Raw genomic sequence first — 23,352 nt, forward strand, 5'->3', positions numbered from 1 at the left:
AGGCCATCCAAGTCTCCTGCTGGGGCAGGCTTCTTCTTTGTGGGGAAGAAGGATGGAACCTTACGTCCATGCATTGATTATCGTGGTCTAAACGAGATCACGGTCAAAGATCGCTATCCCTTACCACTCATCTCAGAGCTATTTGACAGACTACAGGGAGCCAAGATATTCTCCAAGCTTGATCTTAAAGGAGCATATAACCTTGTTTGTATTCATTCAGGCAACGAATGGAAGACAGCGTTTAATACCAGGGATGGACACTTTGAGTACTTAGTGATGCCCTTCGGCTTGTGCAAAGTCCCGGCTGTCTTCCAAAACATGATGAACGACATCCTGTGTGACCTACTCTACCAATGTGTCGTTGTATACCTAGACGATATCCTGATATTCTCTCAAGACCTGAATACCCACAAGGAAGATGTCAAGAAGGTTTTACAGAGACTGCGGGAGAATCGTCTATACGCAGAGCTGCCAAATGCAAATTCAACAAGAAATCTGTACCTTTCTTAGGGTACATAGTGTCTAACAAAGGGTTCCAGATGGATCCTCAAAAGCTTGAGAGCATTCAGAAATGGACTCAACCCACTGGTCTAAAACTCTTAGACAATTTCTGTGATTCACCAATTACTACAGAACCTTCATAAAGAATTACTCCTCACTAACTGTGCCATTAACACTCTGACAAAGAAAGGTGCCAATGTTGCCAATTGATCTATAGAAGCTATCACTGCATTTCAAAAGCTGAAGGACGCTTTCTCTACTAAGCCATGTCTCCATTTTCTGGAACCTGCACACCCCTTCATCGTGGAGGTTGATGCCTCAGATGTTGGCATAGGGGCTGTGCTAACTCAGACCAGTGACTCCAAGATCCTACATCCATGTTCTTTTTTCTCCAGATGCTTCACGCCGGCAGAAAGAAATTACGGCATTGGAGATAAAGAGCTACTGGCGATAAAGATGGCATTCGAGGAGTGGCGTCCCTGGCTTGAAGGCGCTCAACATCAAATCACGGTTTTTGCAGATCATTAAAACCTAGAATATCTTTGCCATGCCCAGTGCCTCAACCATAGACAGGCGAGATGGTCCCTGTTCTTTAACAGGTTTGATTTCGTCTTGAAATACCAACCTGGAGATAAAAATATCAGAGCGGATGCCCTATCTCGTTCCTTCATATCTGAAGATGTACCTGATGCTCCGCAACATATCATTGACCCAGAGAGTCATTCTTTCTGCTACTCACCCAGTGCCCTCAGGCAAGACTATTGTGCCTAACAAGCTCCGGAAGAAACTACTAGCATGGGCTTACGACTCTAAATTGGCTGGACATCCCGGTCAACGGAGAACGCTGGCGAAGCTACAGCAATACTACTGGTGGTCGTCTATGAAAGAAGACACTTTTGCTTATGTGGCGGCCTGTACCAACTGTGCCAGACAGAAACCTCCGCCCAGAAGTCCTTGGGGCCAGCTTCAACCCTTACCAGTATCATTTAAGCCCTGGACTCACATCGCCACAGACTTTGTGGTGGACTTACCACCCTCTGGAGGCAACAACACCATCTGGGTAACAGTGGATCGTTTCTCAAAGATGGCACACTTTGTGGCACTTTCTGGCTTACCAACTGCTAGTGAACTTGCAAAGCTTTTCATCAGCCACATTTTCCGTCTGCATGGCATGCCTAAACACATCGTTTCAGATAGAGATGTACAATTCACAGCCAAATTCTGGAAGGCTTTGTGCAAGAAGTTTGATATCACTCTCGACTTCACTTCATCTTACCATCCTCAATCAAATGGTCAAACTGAGAGGATGAACTGTACCCTCAAGCAGTTCCTCCGTGCCTACATTGGTTCACGTCAGAATGACTGGGCTGAACTGTTACCATGGGCCGAGTTTTCCATCAACTCCCATCCAGCAACATCTACTGGATCAACACCATTCGAAGTGGTATTTGGATGACTTCCTTCACCACCTTTGCCACTTTCGCTGTCAGTGTCGTCCCCAGCAGCTCAAGCTACTGCCAATGAGATTCAACAACTTTGGAAGAAGACCAAAGAGATGCTCATTAAAGCTGGAATCGGAGCTAAAAGGGGCTATGACGCTCATCACTGCAAGGCTCCTGACTTCAAGCCTGGTGATAAAGTCTGGCTGTCTACAAAACACCTTAGACTTAAGCTACCATCAGCTCGCTTAGCTCCACGCTATGTCGGACCATTTCCCATCCTCTGACGTCTGGGCAACCTCTCCTACAGTCTTAGACTTCCCCCAGCAATGAAGATCCATAATGCGTTTCACGTCTCTCTATTGAAACTGCTCATTCTCAACAAATTCAGCACCAACACACCAGATCCCCCTCCTGTTGACGCAGAAGAGGACATTGAGTACAAAGTTGATGCAATACTTGATGTAAGGAAGCGAGGCAGATTTTGGGAATACCTCCTGTCATGGGAGGGCTATGGACCAGAAAATAACTCATGGGAACCTATGGCTAATATAATGGTCAAAGAGATGCTGAATCAGTATCACCGATCGCATCCTCGGAAACCAAGACCAGGTAGGGGGTCTGGAGGAGGTCCTTTGAAGCGGGGTACTGTTGCGTCCGTCGGACTCAGACGGTTTCATCCCACATGCCTCACCTCAATATTCGCTTTCTCCACCAGCCTCGGGGAAATGGTGACCGCCGCATCTGCTTGCCGCACTCCCCGGCGTCCCCGGAACGGCTATGGCAAGGCATTCCATCATGATTCACCTGAGGGCCTCCTATGGTGCGCACGCACTACCCACGTCTTTATTCCATTAGTGCGAACCTCGGGGGCGTCCCCCTCGAGTGACGTCACAACATCTGGGTATTTAGCCTGCCATTTACTGACTGACTTTGAGTTAGCAAGGATTGGACTCGTCCGTTCTAAGCTGCTCTGCCACTTCTTGCTGCTGCTGGAAGCTCTCTCTACCCTCCGGGGTTCTACTAACTTGGGTACCCGCTCCTCTGGGGTCCTATGCTTCTTTCCAGGTGCCTATCCAGTATCCAGGTACTTGCTCCTCGAGGGCCTGAGTTGTCTACCTTGGTTCCTGCTACCATTACTTCTACCTGCTGGGAACTCCACCATTATAGCTACAAGAGTGTGAGTAATCTAACATCTACCAGTTTGTCTCACCTACAGCTCCTCATTGGAAATCTGCATGGGAGCTCCCTATACCACCATTGTGGGTCGAGTCTCCTCAGCCGAGGACACAAGACTGCTGCTGCAGGAATCTACTCACTACTGCCACCTCTGGTGAACTCTACAAGCTGTACAATAAAAACTATCTCTGTGTTTGTCATCTGAGTCTAGCCTGGTACTGCAGTTCCCCGTGGGGCTCTTCCCCGTGGGAGTGGCCATCACTGCAGCACCTAAGAATCCACCAAACACCTCAAAACCATAACAGTCAGTGATCTGGCACCTTGCTTTAGATGCAGGAGTGTAGATCCGGCAATGGTCTTGCGACCGGGGTCGTCAAATATGGAGTGAAATAAGCCCGTCAAGTCATTGAGGATTGGGTCCGTTTGCTCTCAAAGGGGTGATGCCCAGGCTAAGGTTTTTCCATCCAGGAGGGACAGGATGTATGTAGTTTTTGACACTAAGTCGGGAAAATATGCAGGTTATAAGGAGAAGTGCATGTTGCACTGTTTCAAGAAGCCCCTACACAACAAGGAGTCACCTATGAAATGAGGAGGTGCCGGTAAGGGCATTGGAGGCCGGAACAGTGCTGCATGTGAAGTAAGGCTTGGCTTTACAGGCGTTGAGACAGATTCCAGCCGATTACTCAGTTGATTTATAGCGTTAGCTAAAGTCTCTAATACCTTTTGCTGCTCTGTGATTCACTGGGCCAGGCCAGGGATGGCCTGAATCACCGAGACCTGTGCCGGGTCCATGGACTTGGCAATCTGTTAGGATTTGTAAGTATGTGGGCCCTGGGCCAAGGTGAGAGATGGTATCGCCCACAGGGAGGAGCCCTGTGAGCCTTACCCTCGGGAGGCGAGGTCTCAGCGGACGTCAGACACAGCTGAGGAATAGAGTCTTTATTAGAGAGAGAGAGACACTGCCCATGAAGCGGGGAGTGCAGGAGAAAGACACTGAGTATCTGCAATGGGGTATACCCAAGGGAATACCTCTGTAGTGAAGGTATGGCAATGGTCCATGGAGTGGGGTACATTGGTGAGAGATCCTCTCATAGAGATGACACGGTAGTGGTCCGCAATGCAGGATATACCAATGAGAGATCCTCTAGTAGAGATGACTTGGTAGTGGTCCGCAGCGCGGGGTACACCAATGAGGGTTCCACACTAGAGATGGTACGGTAGTGGTCTGCAGAGCAGAGGTACTCACAATAGTGAATGTTTCAGTAGAAGCCCCGGGGAATGGGGCAGGTAGCAGTCCAAGGCGTAAGGCCCTCCGAGAAGCGAATAGCCAGAGAAGAGGAAAGGGCCCTCGAGGAGAGGGTACCCAGAACGTCTCTCGCCGACTGCAGCAACAGGAACGGGAAGTCCGTAGAGTAAGGCGGATTCAACAATGAGGGAACTCGTTGCCAAGTCGTTGGTAGGCAGGACCAGACGGTTTAGTATCCTGCAGGAATGACGTCATCCGGAGGGGATGCCGCCAAGGTTCCCGCCATGATATGCTTAAGACTGGCTTGTGCATGCACGCGCCTAAGGGATTCTGAGGGCAAGATGGCGGTCGTCAGCGTCCGTGTCTCCAGGGAGGCCTGGGAGTGATAGGCAGGCTGGCGATAACTGGCAGAGGCCTCAAGTCTTCCCAACGCAGTCAAAGTTGTGTAAAAAGAGGTAAGCAAGAGCATTAGCAACCGTCTGCGACTGACGGGCGTAACACTCCCATTCAGCCACTCCTCATCTTCCTGCTCCTAGTGGGCCTGGGAAACCCCACCACCTTTTCCATTGATGCTGCTGCTGCTAGCACCAGCCCTTATCTCACTACCTGAGGCCTCCTGAGGTGGAGGCGGTGGCAGGTCTGCCTGTCACTCAACTCTGGATGAGTGTCAATATGGGCACAACTCTCATCCATAGCCTCTTTCAATTTTATAATTTAGAGCAGTGGTTCTCCATTCAGTCCTCAGGATATATCCAGGTAATCAGGTTTTAAGGATATCCACAATGAATATACATGATCTACGTTTGCATACAATGGAGGCTGTGAATACAAATCTCTCATATACAGTATATTCATTGTGGAAATCTAAAAATCTGACTGGCAGGAAATGGGTTAAGCATTGATACAGAGATATATAGATCATGACTATGGAAAAAGACCAAGGCCTATCCAATTTGTCCATGTTCCCCTACCCATTACAGTATCTCAGATCCTGCTTGATTTGCACTTTTGCCTTCACTTTCTCAGTGATACTGATCCTCTGTGGTTTTCCTATATAATCATTTTAATTCTGATACTGTAGTTATTTCTTTACCAGCAAAGGATGACAATGTAGAATCGGAAAAAATGGACTTTATTGAACTTGCCCGACTCTGGCCGAGTTTCGCTCACATGAGCTGCCTCAGGGGCTATGATACATAAATAAAAACAATTAAAAGTACACACAAACATAAATAAATGTAAACCTATGATGTAAACACCACATAACAATATAAAATCATATAAAATGATATAAATAAAAATTACAAACACATTAATGAGAGTTCGTGTGTATGTGTAAAATGACATATACCATTATAACATAAGACAAATAAGTATCTAGAAAAACAGATGACATCGAAGATATCTATATCATGGCAACAAACATAATGTGGGAAAAATCTAATACCATTAGATATCAGGAGTATAATACTGCAGATTTTCCAAACAGCCTACAGAAGTAAAAGAGGGAAGATAATCTAAAAAATATGGTTAGAGGATAATCACTAAAAAACGTGGTTAGAAGATAATCACTAAAAAAACCCCACTAAAATGTGTGGTAAAGATATATGTAAATATACCTAAAAACATGACTAAAAAAATGGATGGTTATAAAAATTAATAGGAATGACAATACCTTTTTGAACCAATGTAATTGGCTCTGTGCAGTTTCAATGTAATTTTACATCAAGTTTGGACAGTCAGCATGCCCAGTGTTGGCGTATACAAAAAACAAGCACTTGTACTTCATAGATGGTTGTGCAAGCGGTGGTGATGCGATTCTTTTAAAACAAAATAATGAATAAAAATTAAATCCACAGTCATGGACATAGGTGTTAATATTCCAAAAAATGGCTCAAAAAACATCATGATTAAGTTATAAATCCTCCTATTATAATAACATGTAGGCTCATTAGTCTCGCTGACCCATAAACAAACTCATGAATTTACCCTTATTCTGCAAAGATTAAAAAGTGAAATCGCTGGTACGCACAACCATGAGTCATGCCTAACAAATATATAGTAATAAAACAAAACAACTGTAAATGACACCTTCAGACGGACCAGCATACAATCACTCACCACGCATGCAATCGTAACATAAATCATCTTTTATTTTCCGCGCCTCTCATTCACAAACTCAAGACAGTGCGTACACCTCTGGAGGAAAGAAACAAGAGGGAGAGGAACAACCATTGAAGGACACGGCGCCGCACCTGGGAGGGTGCCATTAAAAACGAATGCATCAAAAACCTTCTCGTAAAAAACGCACAATTCAAATGAACTTATACATGGTCCAAGTTTTGAATAGTGAAAGCATTCATGCACAAGGTTATGATTCTCAAATCAAATAACCATAGTCATTTCAGGAGAACACATTAAGCTATTACCTTTAAATAAATCGGCATGCAGATGCTCACCGCACAACCTCTCTAACATCAGTCTAGGTTGTGCCTGCGCTCGTAATTTGTATAGCCCTCCTCTTGATCACAATCTCACGAGACTATCACCCCTATTTATGATTAATGATAAATACGTGGAGCAAATGACTTAAATGATATAAAATAAATAGAGCTCGAGAGAAAAGAAAATTCCTTAAACTGAGAACCATGACACATTCCATATTATTTCAAGTCACAAAAAGTTACATTGGTGATAAGCACTTGTATTTCATAGATAGTTGTGCAAGCGGAGATAATACAAATCACATCAACATACAAAAGAATGACTCAAAACGATATCATAATAACATTGTACAATACTCCTATTGTAATAACAAGTAAGCTTGTTGGTCCCGCAGACTCAGGAACACACCATAGGAATTCACTTATTCTACAAAGAATAAAATTACTGTACATACAAACATGAATCGTACTTAGAACAATGCTAAAACAACTTAAAGATGACACCTTCAGACTTCCCAGCAAACAGTCTCTCAACACGCATTTGCTCGTGACCTCAGTAATTCATAATCTTTTTAAGCTAACGTACTAGACTCTCATAACATCATTCTAGGCTTTGCCTGCGCACGTTTATGACTAGTGATGAGACTATCTTAAAACATGTGAATGGACCTTGGGAGAAAAAAAATCTGAGAAATCATGACTCATTCACATGTTTTAAGATAGTCTCATCACTAGTCATAAACAGGAGCGATGGTCTCGCGAGATTTTGAGTGAGAGGCGGGCAATACAAATTACGTGCGCAGGCAAAGCCTAGAATGATGTTATGAGAGGTTGCGCGGTGAGCATCTGAATTCCGATTCATCTGAAGGTAATAGTTACAAGTCTGCTTAATGTGTTCTTTTAAAATAACTACGTTCATCCGTTTAGAGATTCATGTCTTCATGCATTAGTGTTTTCACCTTTTGAAGTCTAGTACGTTAGCTTAAAAAGATTATGAATTACTGAGGTCACGAGCAAATGCGTGTTGAGAGACTGTTTGCTGGGAAGTCTGAAGGTGTCATCTTTAAGTTGTTTTAGCATTGTTCTAAGTCTTGAGTTTGTGAATGAGAGGCGCGGAAAATAAAAGATGATTTATGTTACGATTGCATGCGTGGTGAGTGATTGTATGCTGGTCCGTCTGAAGGTGTCATTTACAGTTGTTTTGTTTTATTACTATATATTTGTTAGGCATGACTCATGGTTGTGCGTACCAGCGATTTTACTTTTTAATCTTTGCAGAATAAGGGTAAATTCATGAGTTTGTTTATGGGTCAGCGAGACTAATGAGCCTACATGTTATTATAATAGGAGGATTTATAACTTAATCATGATGTTTTTTGAGCCATTTTTTGGAATATTAACACCTATGTCCATGACTGTGGATTTAATTTTTATTCATTATTTTGTTTTAAAAGAATCGCATCACCACCGCTTGCACAACCATCTATGAAGTACAAGTGCTTGTTTTTTGTATACGCCAACACTGGGCATGCTGACTGTCCAAACTTGATGTAAAATTACATTGAAACTGCACAGAGCCAATTACATTGGTTCAAAAAGGTATTGTCATTTCTATTAATTTTTATAACCATCCATTTTTTTAGTCATGTTTTTAGGTATATTTACATATATCTTTACCACACATTTTAGTGGGTTTTTTTTAGTGATTATCTTCTAACCACGTTTTTTAGTGATTATCCTCTAACCATATTTTTTAGATTATCTTCCCTCTTTTACTTCTGTAGGCTGTTTGGAAAATCTGCAGTATTATACTCCTGATATCTAATGGTATTAGATTTTTCCCACATTATGTTTGTTGCCATGATATAGATATCTTCGATGTCATCTGTTTTTCTAGATACTTATTTGTCTTATGTTATAATGGTATATGTCATTTTACACATACACACGAACTCTCATTAATGTGTTTGTAATTTTTATTTATATCATTTTATATGATTTTATATTGTTATGTGGTGTTTACATCATAGGTTTACATTTATTTATGTTTGTGTGTACTTTTAATTGTTTTTATTTATGTATCATAGCCCCTGAGGCAGCTCATGTGAGCGAAACTCGGCCAGAGTCGGGCAAGTTCAATAAAGTCCATTTTTTCCGATTCTACATTGTCATCCTTTGCTGCTAGCCACATTGGATCGGTTACCGGTTTGTTTTTTTGGTTATTTCTTTACCACCTCATTTGGGAGGCTGTTCCATTCTTTGTTTAATGTCCTCAGATGGGGCTGTTCTGCACATAATATAACAAGAATTTCCCTTTCTCTCTTTTCTTTGCTCGTTGCAGCAGCCAAAATACCTCCATTTCCTCCTATGAACTTCTTTTGGCCAGCAAGTGGCTTTTATAGTGTGTTCAATCAGAGGGTCATTTTCAAAGCCATTTCAATGGGTAAAACAATACTTTATCAGCAGAAGTGAGCTTTTACAAAATTTTCTGCACAATATATAAGTGAAAATGAACACATAGATTCTGCATGCACACGCTTTTACCAGCAGTTTGAAGAAGTGTTTTTGTAAGAGGGGTTGGAATTTGATTTTGACTAATGTGCATACTTTTCCATTTTCATAAATAGGCATTTAGTTTTCCCTGGAAAGTCTATGCACATGCATTAGCAGCTGTAAATATACGCAGGTAGTTTTGGAGAGCCAGTATTCAAAGGGAAAATACACATGTACTTTCCATTTGAAAATCAGTGCAAATCAGTGTAAAAAGCAAGACTTTAGACTATGGGCCGGATTTTAAAAGCCCTGTGCGCGTAAATCCGGCTGGATTTACGCGCGCAGGGCACTTGCGCGCCGGCGCACCTATTTTGCATAGGCCGCCGGCGCGCACACAGCCCCGGGACGCGCGTAAATCCCGTAAAAGGCTTCGTAAAAGGGGCGGGGGGAGGGGGCGTGTCCGGAGTCAGGGGGCGGTTCGAGGCGGGACCGGGGGGCATGGCGCCGGCCCGGGGGCGTGGTCGAGGCCTCTGGAACAGCCCCCGGGTCAGGTGATGGCGCGCCAGCAGCCTGCTGGCGCACGCAGATTTACGCCTGCTTTTAGCAGGCGTAAATCTGCCAACAAAGGTAGGGGGGGGTTTAGATAGGGCCGGGGGGGGGGGGGGGTGGGTTAGGTAGGGGAAGGGAGGGGAAGGTGTGGGAGGGTGGAAAGAAAGTTCCCTCCGAGGCCGCTCCAATTTCAGAGCGGCCTCGGAGGGAACAGGCAGCGTGCGCCAGGCTCGGCGCACGCAAGTTGCACAAATGTGCACCCCCTTGCGCGTGCCGACCCCTTTGGTCACTAACCCCCCCTTCACTCCCCTGCCCCCACTCCAACTCTCACCCCTCACACTCACCTCTCCCCTCTGTGTCTCTCCCCTGACACTTACCGCCCCCTTCATTCTCCCTCCCATCACTGTCACCTCTCCCACCTACTCCCTACCCTTTCGTCAGTGACAGCACACCCTCTCTAAATCTCCTTCCCTGACTCAGATCCCCTCCCGCTTGCAATGCCCTCCCAGCTGATCCCCCCCCCTCCCTCTCCTTCTTGTGCGGTTCTGCGTGGCCCGCTCCCGAAGACGCGAGGTCAGTGAGGATCCCTCCCAGTCGTGCACGTGAGCCGTACCAGATCGCCGCCACAGCTACTCCCAGGTGTCGAAGTTCGGCCGGCCGACACAACCACGCCCGATATTGCCGCCGGTCCACCGCTGCTGCTCCTCCCAGTGCCATGTTGGTCCTGCTGTGCCCGACGTGCGCTCCCGCCCATGCATGCGCAGTACAGCAGCTTCATTTCTCAAGGTAGATAGCGTGTATTGCATGTCTGTCCAACAGATGTCGCTGTTTTCCCCACACACATGTAAAAATATGTTTTTCTTTGTAACCGTGTGACATCTATGTAATCTAGATAGAGAAGACCTTTGCCGAAAGTGAAAGCAAGGTTGTGTCCAAATTTGAAAGCAATTGGTGCAGTACTTTATATAATCACGTTCCCAGAATAGGACCTCCATCAGGAATCTAAGTAGAGTTATACTGTGTGTGGTCACCATGCACTGTCAATCTACAGAATTAATGTTCTTATTATACTTTTAGCGTATCCACTTGGATATTCAAGTTGGAGAGCATCTCCTTGATGAAACAATTGCTCAAGCCAAGGACAAAGTTAATGAAGTTATTCTGAGAATTGAGCATCTGAATGAGCAAATTAAACACATAATGAAAGAACAAAATTATCAAAGGGTAAGTTTTATTTCTTGGGGCAACAGCTTCACGAGAACATACTTAAACTGAAAAGACTGAAGCAAACACCCAATAAGGAATTATATTTTAATACTGTATATTGAACTACAGCACATAAACAAAAATAACTTATTTATTCCTTGCAGCAACAGAAATTTATTTTTCTCATATTCCAGAATTGAGTAGTATGATGCCAGTACTCTTTTCTACTGCTTACCCATGCATATTATCTTGGACTGAGGCACCCGATTTACTGGCGCTTTCTTTGCCGGTAATTCAACATCACATTGAATTGCACTACTGCCTACCATCCTCAAACCAGCGGCAATTCGGAGCGAACTAACTGGACATTGAAAGCCTTCCTGAGGGCCTATGCCAATGATCACCAGAACAACTGGGTTGCCCTCCTTCCTTGGGCAGAATTAAGAACATAAGAAAAATGCCATACTGGGTCAGACCAAGGGTCCATCAAGCCCAGCATCCTGTTTCCAACAGTGGCCAATCCAGGCCATAAGAACCTGGCAAGTACCCAAAAACTAAATCTATTCCATGTTACCGTTGCTAGTAATAGCAGTGGCTAATTTCTAAGTCAACTTAATTAATAGCAGGTAATGGACTTCTCCTCCAAGAACTTATCCAATCCTTTTTTAAACACAGCTATACTAACTGCACTAACCACTTCCTCTGGCAACAAATTCCAGAGTTTAATTGTGCATTGAGTGAAAAAGAACTTTCTCCGATTAGTTTTAAATGTGCCACATGCTAACTTCATGAAGTGCCCCCTAGTCTTTCTATTATCCGAAAGCGTAAATAACCGATTCACATCTACCCGTTCTAGACCTCTCATTATTTTAAACACCTCTATCATATCCCCCCTCAGCCGTCTCTTCTCCAAGCTAAAAAGTCCTAACCTCTTTAGTCTTTCCTCATAGGTGAGCTGTTCCATTCCCCTTATCATTTTTGTAGCCCTTCTCTGTACCTTCTCCATTGCAATTATATCTTTTTTGAGATGCGGTGACCAGAATTGTACACAGTATTCAAGGTGCGGCCTCACCATGGAGCGATACAGAGGCATTATGACATTTTCCATTTTATTCACCATTCCCTTTCTAATAATTCCCAACATACTGTTTGCTTTTTTGACTGCCACAGCACACTGAACCGACGATTTTAATGTGTTATCCTCTATGACGCCTAGATCTCTTTCTTGGGTAGAGGCACCTAATATGGAACCTAACATTGGCCTGGATTTATCAAAATGCGAAGAGCTAAGTTAGTGCAAATAGCGATAACATTTTCAGACCTGTTGTATTTCCTGCATTCAACCACTGGGGGACCATTGTTGTGTGTGTGTGTGTGTGTGTGTGTGTGTGTGTGTGTGTTTGAGAGAGAGAGAGAGAGAGAGAATAGCCATAATGCCTTCTCCCTAGATAGGTATTTATATCCATATGGGAGGCCCACCTAGTAGCTCGAGGTGAGGATTAGGTATTAGTGTAGGGGGTTAGGGGTCACTTTGACATTCAACGTGAGACGTATGAACAGAACAGTGCTCTGTGAAGATTTGAAGGCCTTCGGAGTGAGGAAACTCAGTCAAAGATGAGATTTGTACAATGTTTTCTCAACCTAGCTTGATGGACTCTCTACCAACAAGCTAGATGGAGAGAAATGCGATAAAACCTTACTGCCCCGTAATGCAAGCTATCGCACAGCTTAACGCTACTGAAAAAGTCTGTGCAATAGCACTTCGCAGACAGGCAAACCCAGCCCACTCCCCGCCCCTAACTCCTCCTGTTTTTCAAATTTGCATTGCACCATACGATATGGTGCTACCGCATGCATTAAAGACATTTTCGCATGTGGTAAGGGCCTATCGCATGCGATAAGCCGCTAACACATGCGAAAATGCCGTAACGCATTTTGATAAATGACCCCAATTGTGTAACTATGGCATGGGTTATTTTTCTCTATATGCATCACCTTGCACTTATCCACATTAAATTTCATCTGCCATTTTAATGCCCAATTTTCCAGTCTCACAAGGTCTTCCTGCAATTTATCACAATCTGCTTGTGATTTAACTACTCTGAACAATTTTGTATCATCTGCAAATTTGATTACCTCACTCGTCGTATTTCTTTCCAGATCATTTATAAATGTATTGAAAAGTAAGGGTCCCAATACAGATCCCTGAGGCACTCCACTGCCCACTCCCTTCCACTGAGAAAATTGTCCATTTAATCCTACTCTCTGTTTCCTGTCTTTTAGCCAGTTTGTAATCCACGAAAGGACATCGCCACTTATCCCATGACTTTTTACTTTTCCTAGAAGCCTCTCATGAGGAACTTTATCAAACGCCTTCTGAAAATCCAAGTACACTACATCTACCGGTTCACCTTTATCCACATGTTTATTAACTCCTTCAAAAAGTGAAGCAGATTTGTGAGGCAAGACTTGCCCTGGGTAAAGCCATGCTGACTTTGTTCCATTAAACCATGTCTTTCTATATGTTCTGTGATTTTGATGTTTAGAACACTTTCCACTATTTTTCCTGCCACTGAAGTCAGGCTAACTGGTCTGTAGTTTCCAGGATCACCCCTGGAGCCCTTTTTAAATATTGGGGTTACATTAGCTAGCTGATCGAGGGGTCTTCAGTCTTCAGGTACTTCAAGAAAAAAATCACCAACCTCACCAGCTCAATTACCAACCATAACTACACACCCATCCTGCTTAGCAAATCTCAGCCTCAACAGAAGTACAGCTTTGAATGCTTCGAACCCATCTCGACACTGGAGATTGAAAACACCCTCAGGAAAATAAAACCCTCTTCCCATCCCTCAGACCCAATACCAACAAACCTACTCACAGCCATACCAAACACCATCGCCCAACCAATTGCGAAAATCATCAACACCTCTCTAACTCAAGGCATAGTTCCCAATCAGCTGAAACTAGCAATTCTCAAACCCCTATTGAAAAAACCAAACGCCTCACCAACAGACCCAGCCAACTTCCGGCCCATCGCAAACCTTCCACTGATAGCCAAACTGATGGAAAAAGCGGTAAACAAACAACTGTCAGAGTACCTCGAAGAAAACAATATTCTCTCTCCAGCACAGTACGGCTTTCGCAAATCGCGAAACACAGAGTCTCTTCTAATTTCTCTCACAGACTCAATCCTACTAAACCTAGAGAAAAAACAATCACACCTACTGATACTTCTAGACCTATCTTCAGCCTTCGATACTGTAAACCACACAATTCTCATAGACCAATTAGCAAACATTGGTATCCGAGGTACAGCACTCAGCTAGTTCAAGTCCTTCTTGTTTAATAGATTCTACAAAGTTAGGATAAACAACAAAGAATCTCAACCAATCCTTTCAGACCAAGGTGTACCTCAAGGCTCATCACTCTCACCAACACTCTTCAATGTATACCTCCTCCCTCTTTGCCATTTACTATCCAACCTCAATCTCACCCATTACCTCTTCGCCGACGACATACAGATACTAATCCCTATCACCGAATCACTCCAAAGAACCATCACCCATTGGAAAGACTGTCTACAATCAATTAAAGACCTGCTCACCAGACTAAACCTAGTCCTGAATGCCAACAAAACAGAGATACTAATTATCTCTCACGACTCCACGATTAACACAGCAATCCCTACGATATCCTCCACATTAAACATGGATTTCGCCACAGATGTCAGAGACCTAGGAACATGGTTGGACAACCAACTAAACCTAAAAAAATTTATAAACACCACCACTAAGGACTGCTTTTATAAATTACAGGTCCTCAAAAGGCTAAAACCTCTCCTCCATTTCAGTGACTTCCGACTAGTACTACAATCCATCATCCTAACAAAACTCGACTATTGCAACTCCATCCTTCTCGGACTCCCCGCTAGCACCATCAAACCCCTGCAGATGGTTCTTAATGCTGCTGCCAGAATTCTCACAAACACTAATAAAAGAGAACATATTACCCCCATTCTATGCAATCTACACTGGCTACCCATCAAACACAGGATTCAATACAAAACACTCACCATCATATACAAAGCTATATACAACATTGCACCCATCTCTGTAAAGACACAAATTCGAGCCCACACATCTTCCAGACCCATCAGAAGTGCTTATAAAGGATCTCTGTATACGCTTCCAGCAAAATCACGATTAAGAAAGAGAGCACTATCAACAGCAGGCCCGCACCTTTGGAACTCCCTTCCACCAGACTTACGCCTTGAACCCAGTCTTCCAGAGTTTAAAAAACAACTAAAAACTTGGATATTTAGACAGGCGTTCCCTGACTCATAATGTAAACAGGCTTCCCGACCTCCTTCCTTCACCCTCCGCTCCCACCCTACCCATTGTTCATTACCCCAAATCATTCCGCTGACGAACTATTCAGCTCAAGACAATATCCAGCCATAAATATCCAGCTATAATATTAATTCTTTTAAGGCAACCACCATCATACCCTTTTCAAGTCTCTCTACTGTGCTCATTTTGATCAGAACCAGTTCATTGATCGGTTTATTTATCTGTTTATTAAAAATTATTATTGAAAATTATTATCGAATTATTACATGTTGACTGTCTAACTGTTTAACTATTTATATGTTCACCTGTTCACTGTAAATAAGCCATGTTAACGGTTTTTAATGTTATAATGTAAAAAGCCCCGCCATACAAGCCACGAGTGAGTTCCTTTTCTCTGTAAACCGGAATGATTTGTATCTAATGCAGGAATTTCGGTTTAGAAAAATTAAAAATAAATAAATAAATAAATAATGATAGGTTACAAAATTGTACTAATAGGTCTGAAATTTCATTTTTTAGTTCCTTCAGAACTCTGGCATGTATATCATCTGGTCCAGGTGATTTACTACTATTCAGTTTGTCAATCAGGTCTACCACATCTTCTAGGTTCACCGTTATTTGGTTCAGTCCATCTGAATCATTACCCAAGAAAACCTTCTCCAGTACGGGTACCTCCCCAACATCCTCTTCAGTAAACACCGAAGCAAAGAAATCATTTAATCTTTCCACGATGGCCTTATCTTCTCTAAGTGCCCCTTTAACCACTCGATCATCTAACGGTCCAACTGACTCCCTCACAGGCTTTCCGCTTCGGATATATTTAAAAACGTTTTTACTGTGAGTTTTTGCTTCTACGGCCAACTTCTTTTCAAATTCTCTCTTAGCCTGTCTTATCAATGTCTTACATTTAACTTGCCAACGTTTATGCATTATCCTATTTTCTTCTGTTGGATCCTTCTTCCAATTTTTGAATGAAGATCTTTTAGCTAAAATAGCTTCTTTCATCTCCCCTTTTAACCATGCTGGTAATCGTTTTGCCTTCTTTCCACCTTTCTTAATGTGTGAAATACATCTGGACTGTGCTTCTAGGATGGTATTTTTTTAACAATGACCTCACCTCTTGCACACCTTTTACTTGTGTAGCTGCTCCTTTCAGTTTTTTCTATTTTTTTCATTTTATGAAAGTTTCCCTTTTGATGGACAAAGGAAGACAAAGCTCTGTCATGGGATCATCACCATTTCAGATTGTGTACGGGAGACAGCCTTCTTCTCCGCTGCCAGTCCTATTGTATGTTCCTTCCCCAGCAGTCCAACTAACAACTCAGGAGCTCCAGGAATTTTGGATTTGTACAGAAGAGATGCTTCAGAATTCTGCTCAAAAAGCCAAAAAGACAATGGATGCTCATCAGCAGTCGGTGCTGCATTTTAGACCTGGAAACAAGATTTGGCTATATATGGCTATATATGGCTCAGAATGGCTTCCATGAGGTTCACATCTTGTTATATCGGGCCATTCCATGTTTCCCATCAGATGGGACCCGTTACCTATCAGCTGCACCTACCTGCCTCTTTGGGAGTCCATAATGTATTCCATGTCTCCCTCCTAAAGCCCTTAGTCCTCACGTGGCCATTCCGGAAGGTACCAAGACCCAAGAGGTGTCCACTGAAGAGAACCAGGTCTATGAAGTGAATGAGATCTTGGATGTTCTGCATCAGAACAAAAGGTGGGAATACCTGATCTCCTGGGAAGGGTACGGCCCAAAGAAAAATAATGGGAACCTGCCTCAAACATCTTGGACATCTAAGGTGCTCTACGCTTCACACCCCCAAGAATTCCAGGCCCCTTGGTGGGTTTTAGAGGAGGGAGTATTGTTGCATTGCCCGGTTACATGTCAGCCCCATGACCAGCTGCTCTCACATTCTCCCCCGGGCTGGAGGGGGGCTGCCAACATTGTGCTGGGCCCTCAAGCAAAGACACGGCAGGCCGCTGCATGGGCTGAATAATGCCACTCTAGGGATGCCGCTCAGCTGAGTGGGGCATCCCTTGGCGCGTGCAACTCAGCCTTATTTAAAGGGCCCATGACAGGAAAATGTTTCCTTTTTTTTCTTTTTCTATGTTTGCTTCTTTTTCTATGCTCCAAGTTGTATTACTCCCTTGTTTTATTGTAACTGCATTCCTTAGCCTTTCTCTTGTTTAATGTGTTAATGTTTTATCACTACTATTATCATTATTTATTACTATTATTAGGATCAATGTTATTTTTTATCTTTTTGTTCCCTGTCCACTTGTTAAATGTAAACCGGCATGATGCAATATTTATCGCGAATGCCGGTATAGAAAAACTTTAAATAAATAAATAAATAAATAAAATAACCACGATGCCAGCTTATGACGTCACTGGCTGTCCCTTTATTTAAGGCCGACTCAGACCGGCCTCAGATGCATCGGCAATAGGTCAAACTCTTTGGAGTAGCTGTTTGCTATGCTGTTCCTTGTTCCTGTTCCTGACTGTGTACTTGTGCTTTGTCTTCTTCCCCGCATCTTCAGAATTCCTGCGTTCTTGTCCTGTGGTCTTTATCCATCTTCTGTGTATTTCTGCTGTTCTGCCTTGCCTCCTGTTCCTTGATTGCCTCCCCGGCTTAACCTCGGCTCATCTTCATTTGGATTCCTTTGACCTCGGACTGTGCCTTGACCATGTTGTTTGCTGCCTGCCCCGAACTTGGCCTGGATTCATCTCTACTGTCTGCTGCTTGCCCGACCTCTGCGTGAACTGACCTTGTCTTTTTCTCGCTGACCTTCAACCTCTTTAGTGACGTATTCTTCTCTCCACAGAGGCTTGCACCTAAGTCCAGCCAGCCCTGGCACCCAAGGACTCAACAAGGGGAATGAGGGCTGGTACTGGTGAAGTTCCTGTTGGGCTTCTGCTCCTGCCAGTGCCGCCTGCGAATAGTGAGGACCTGTGGGGCTCCTCCCTATGGGTAATGCCAACCTCATCTCGGCCCAAGGGTCCACTTCTGCAACAAGTGCTGCATCTAGCAGGCCATTCTGTACTGCCCCCTTCTGGTCAGTCTGTGTTGCCTTCTCCAGGCCAAGCTCTAAAACTCCACTTGTGCTCTCTGTCATCTTAGACTCAGTCACTACAGGTTCTAGCAACTCAGGGTCTATTTTGGCTTCATCCCTTTTGCTGCTTTCAGCTCCCTCTGAAGTGCAGCTGCCATCATATTATTCATTCAGCTGCTATGTAGCCTCTGCTTCCAGCTTCAATTCTGCCAGACAGGCAGTTTAATGTGTCCAGTTTACTTCCTGTTCTTTCATGGCATTTGCCCAGAAATCCTGGTTTTTCAGGTCATTGTCTTGTAGTGGTACCTGGAGGCTCTGAAAGAACCCTTATACCACTTGCCCATCATGCTTGCTTCTGAAGGACCACACCCTGTCCAAACACATAGCAATTCTAGTAGCTTCACTTACACAGGAATCATGGCCTGTTGAAACACAGTTTTGCTCTTTAGCTTATTTCTAAAAATGTTTTAAAATGTATTTATTTAATTTATAAATGTTTTATATACCATCATTCGATTAGTATATCATGAACGGTTTACAATCAGTTAAAATAATAAATCATATAAATAAATCATAAAGATAAAAAGAAGCAAAAAGAATCCTGCTTTTCCAGCCACTTTCTCTCTGATAGTACTGACTACACAAGCGGATGTTACCCCCTTACTTGTAATGGTACCTTTAAGCCTACGTTTGCCTTCAGGCCCAAGATACAACTCTCTGTATTGAAGAGAAAATGTTACCCTGTTTTTTTTCTCTTCTGTCCTCCTTCTTGAGCCACAATCTTTTAAAGTTTTCAGTGCTCTTTGCACTGCTGTGCTCTGTACCCTGTTTAGAGCCACAGATCTTCTGCTCAATTCTATGTGTTCAAACTAAAAATTTTGTCAGCAGTTTTACTTCTGTGTGCTCCCTGAGCCACACCCTTTTAAAGTCTTCAGTGCTCTGGTGCACACTGCAGCACTGCTTTGCCTCCAGTCTATTTCTTTGGCAGGCCACACACACAACAACACTTTTTCTTTTTCTATTCCTCCCCTTGGAGACTTGATTTTTCTCTGTGCCTTGCGAAGAGAAAAAAATTCCATATGAAGGATGTCTGAGTAATCTTCACTGGCTGGAGACAGAAATCATGCTGACTTCAACCTTTCTTCATGCAACTTAAACTTTATTCTTTCATTCAGTCAGCAAAGAAAATAGTAGACTACCTATCTTCTTCTAGTAGTTTAACATAAGCCTTAGTAGACTGCCTACCTTCTTCATGCAGAACTGTATACAGGAGCTCCTCTCCTGGAGACGCTGGGGCCTCCTGATCCTAGCTGGACTCACATTCTTATCCTGCTCCAGGCAGGTCCCTCCAACAGAGCTTTCTCTCCCTGTAGGATTTAAGATGGACACTATCCCAATATGTGTGAAGAATGGATTAAAGAAGGGTGCAAGGTAGAATACGAGGTAAGATAGAATATGAGGCAGAACCCCCTTTATTTTTCTATGGCTGCTGGGGATACAGGATGTGTAGGGACCTTCATTTTCAGTTTATTTTACTTTTCCTGGGGATTTCAATGTGATCACAAAAATAAGCAATAGAAAAATAACTTTTCCATTGATTTTTTTCCTGTGTCATAACAAAATATTTTTTCCAGTGATTTTTTTTTAGCACATTGACATTACCAGACAAAATAAAATAAAAACTGAAAACACAGGTCCCTAAGGATGAGTTATGCAGTGTTGGAGCCCTTGTGTGTTACAGATGAGGCTCCAGCATCTAGTACCCCTAGCTGTGCTGTTCTCTGTTGATATTTTAAAGGGTTCTCGAAGATGAATTGCCATGATTGCAATGCAGGAGTTAAGGATTGCATGGTGTGTATAAGGGAAAAGTATATGTAGCTAAAGTCCTCTGAATATAGGAAATATAAATATGTATATAGGAAAATGTTTTTTTCACATTTTTAAACATGTTGTCCCTGCAAGCAAGCAGTTCCTCATGTAGTACAGCGTGCTATGCCAGTCATTATTATTTTTTTAATTTTTAATTTTGCAAATTTCAAACTTGAATACAATTCAAATAAAAATAATCATAAATCAGGAGAACATACCACATCATTACATATATTACCCCTAGGGGAAATATATATTATATCTATCACAACATTACAAATTATAAAGATCAGTATCTCCCTGTTACAAAACAATGTGGGAGAGGATCCTTCTTTAGAGCAAAATATAGCAAATAATTCAAATTAAGCCAGACATTATATTTTCTTCTGTATGTCTGTGTGGGTACTGATGTTTTCCTCATTGATTCTTAATGACCTGGACTGAAAAAGTGTTGGAAAAATTATTCAGATGAGGTAGACATAAAATCACAATATGGCAAGTATTTGGGTTCTTGCTTCTAGTTGCTCTGATAGCATGGCCAATGCATGTTCCTTGCAATTTCCCTATCTTTTTGTAAAGGAGACCCATGTCATGGGAGTGACTTTGCATGACCAAAAAGGCATGAGAATGTCATGCATATTGTAAACAGCTGAATGATGCTTTCTGACCTTCAAATCTGCCTCCTTATGAAGGCAATAATCAAAAACATTTTGACAGGTAAAACAGAATTTTACCTGCAAAAATAGGCTCTTTGAATGTTGCCAATCCTAAATTGGGTAAAATTACGAGTGTTATTCAACAGTGCACAAAATATTATCCACATGGTTTAGAGACAATACCAAGGGAGGGCTTAGGTCAGGGGAAGAAACAACATATGCAGTTTTGGATTTTTTTAAACTACGCACATGGTTTAGCTAGAAAAAGTACTCACAGAAATAGCAGGGGTAAATCTCAATGAGTATTTTATCTCGCAAAACTACATACTTAGGGCCAAATTTTAAAAGTGTTTCTCATGCTAAAAGGCCATATATGCAAGTATGTGGGCCATGCGTTACATAGATTTTAAAAGCTGCAAATTATAGGCCAGATTTTAAGAGGCCTGTGCCTGCATCCATGTGCGTGGTTCCCGGTGCGTGCATGGACACGGCTGTTTTATAACATGCGTGCATCATCACCTGCATGTTATAAAATACAATTCCTGCGCACACACGCGTACTGGATTTTAATGTCTGTGCACGCATGTGCGGGCGGGTGGCCTCCTCCATGCACGGGCTTCTTCCCAGTTCCCTCCCTGTCTGCAACAATTAAGGAGCGGACTGGGAGGGAACTTCCCTACCCCCCCCCCCACCCACCTAACCTTCCTCCCTTTTTCCCTTTCCACCCCAACCCCTAAATCTAGCCTAACCCCTTTTTTTTGTTTTTTAACTTATCTGCTCTGATGAGCCGAAGCAAGTTACACACGCCGGCCGGCTGCTAGCGCGCACTTCCCTGGGACAGCGTCTAATGGCACTGTCCCGGCCCGCCCCTCACCCTACCCCTTTCATCTGGCCTGGCACTTTGGCATGTATCGGGAGAGTCGTTCATGACTGGGCCTTTTAGAAAACATGAAATTTACGCACACGGGCCTTTTAAAATCTGGCCTTTTATGCGTATACGTGTGTGCTTAAAAAAGGAGGTGGAAAAAGAATGGGGCATGGATGTTCCAGAGAGTGGCCAGCAGTTACACATGTAAATTCATATTTTAAAATTGGAGGCCGCAGAGTGAAACAGCTTGTTAGCTGTGTATATTTATTGCTGCTCTGGATTAGGTGTAAGTCTGCAGAAATCACTTTTTAGTCTAACACAACAGGGTAAGTGTTACGAATCAGAAGATGGACCCCTGTTCCGAGGTAGGGTTAGTGCTACCAAAGAGAGAATCAACCCTCTTAGGTCCCTACCGTCGGAGGGCAAGGCCTGGTGAATCAGCAGCTGAACGAAGACTTCGCCCTGGAGGAGCCCGTAGGGTCCCCCCAGGAGGAGCCCGTAGGGACCCGGGCCACTGGGACTTAGGAGACTCACTGAAGACTGAAGATAAGTCTGGATGCAGGCGCCTCCTGTAGGTCGTGGATTCCAGACAGCTGGCACCTCCAGCAGGTCATAGTCAGCCCCGGAGTCGAAGCCGAAGAATGGTCAGGAACCGTCCAATGGTCAAATCCAGGAGAGGGGTCGAGAGCCGGTCCAGGAGCAAGTCAGGAGAGTGATCTGAAGCAAGTCCAGGAGCAGGCCAGGAGAAGAGTCAGAAGCCGGTCCAGGGTCGAGCCAAGAGAAGAAAGGAAGCCAGTCCAAAATCAGATGCCAAGAATCAGTCCAACAAAGGAGGGGAGCAGGAGCAGGATGAAGAGCAGGAACAAAACCAGGAGCGGAAACCAGGAGTACGGACTCAGGATCCAAACAACAAGGAGACTCAATACCAAGGCAAGGTCTGAGGTGCAGACCTTGCCTTAAATACTAGAATCGAGGGAGGAGTTTCAGGAAGGAGCCACGACAACTTCCTGTCGTGGCCCCTTTAAATAAAATCTTCAGCCGTGCGTGCGGCTCTTAACATACCCGGAGGAGAAGGATTCTTCCCAGCCAAGCAGGGCCATGCGGCCGGTCTTCAGCAGCGGCCAAGGCCGCAGGGAGAATGCCGAGGGAGGCTGCCTGCTCCAGCAGGAGCCCGACGCCGCGGGTAAGCATTTGGTCCCGGCTGCGGACCGCCGTGGCCAGCAGCCATGACAGTCAGCCCCGGTCGCGGACCGCCACGACTGACGGCCATAACAGTAAGGGTTCTGGGTCAACTGGGGGGAGTGCAGGCTGAACAACCAGAAGGGTTTTGAATGACGCCTAGATAGACTGGGCAAACTGGTGGACTACTTGGTAAACTGTGAATGTTCATCACGTTAGTATGTTTTAAAATCTGCTTACCTGCGCGCATTAAAGCAACACAGTCCTAAGGAAGATATGCGAAGTACATTTGTTCCAGTAATGGCTTAAA

At 43.7% G+C, this 23,352-nt stretch overlaps 1 protein-coding gene across 1 annotated transcript in view; it reads left to right on the plus strand.

Annotated features, from left to right (window-relative positions):
- The window catches only part of LOC115080355 (transmembrane emp24 domain-containing protein 11-like), a 54,853-nt gene that overhangs the window by 30,607 nt on the left and 894 nt on the right, over nucleotides 1–23,352 (plus strand). The window contains exon 4 of the mRNA XM_029584503.1: nucleotides 10,929–11,075. Coding sequence (XP_029440363.1) covers nucleotides 10,929–11,075 — 147 coding nt within the window. The remainder of the gene's footprint in view (nucleotides 1–10,928; nucleotides 11,076–23,352) is intronic.

This window comes from Rhinatrema bivittatum, chromosome 1 (assembly GCF_901001135.1).
Source record: "Rhinatrema bivittatum chromosome 1, aRhiBiv1.1, whole genome shotgun sequence".
Taxonomy (NCBI): Eukaryota; Metazoa; Chordata; class Amphibia; order Gymnophiona; family Rhinatrematidae; genus Rhinatrema; species Rhinatrema bivittatum.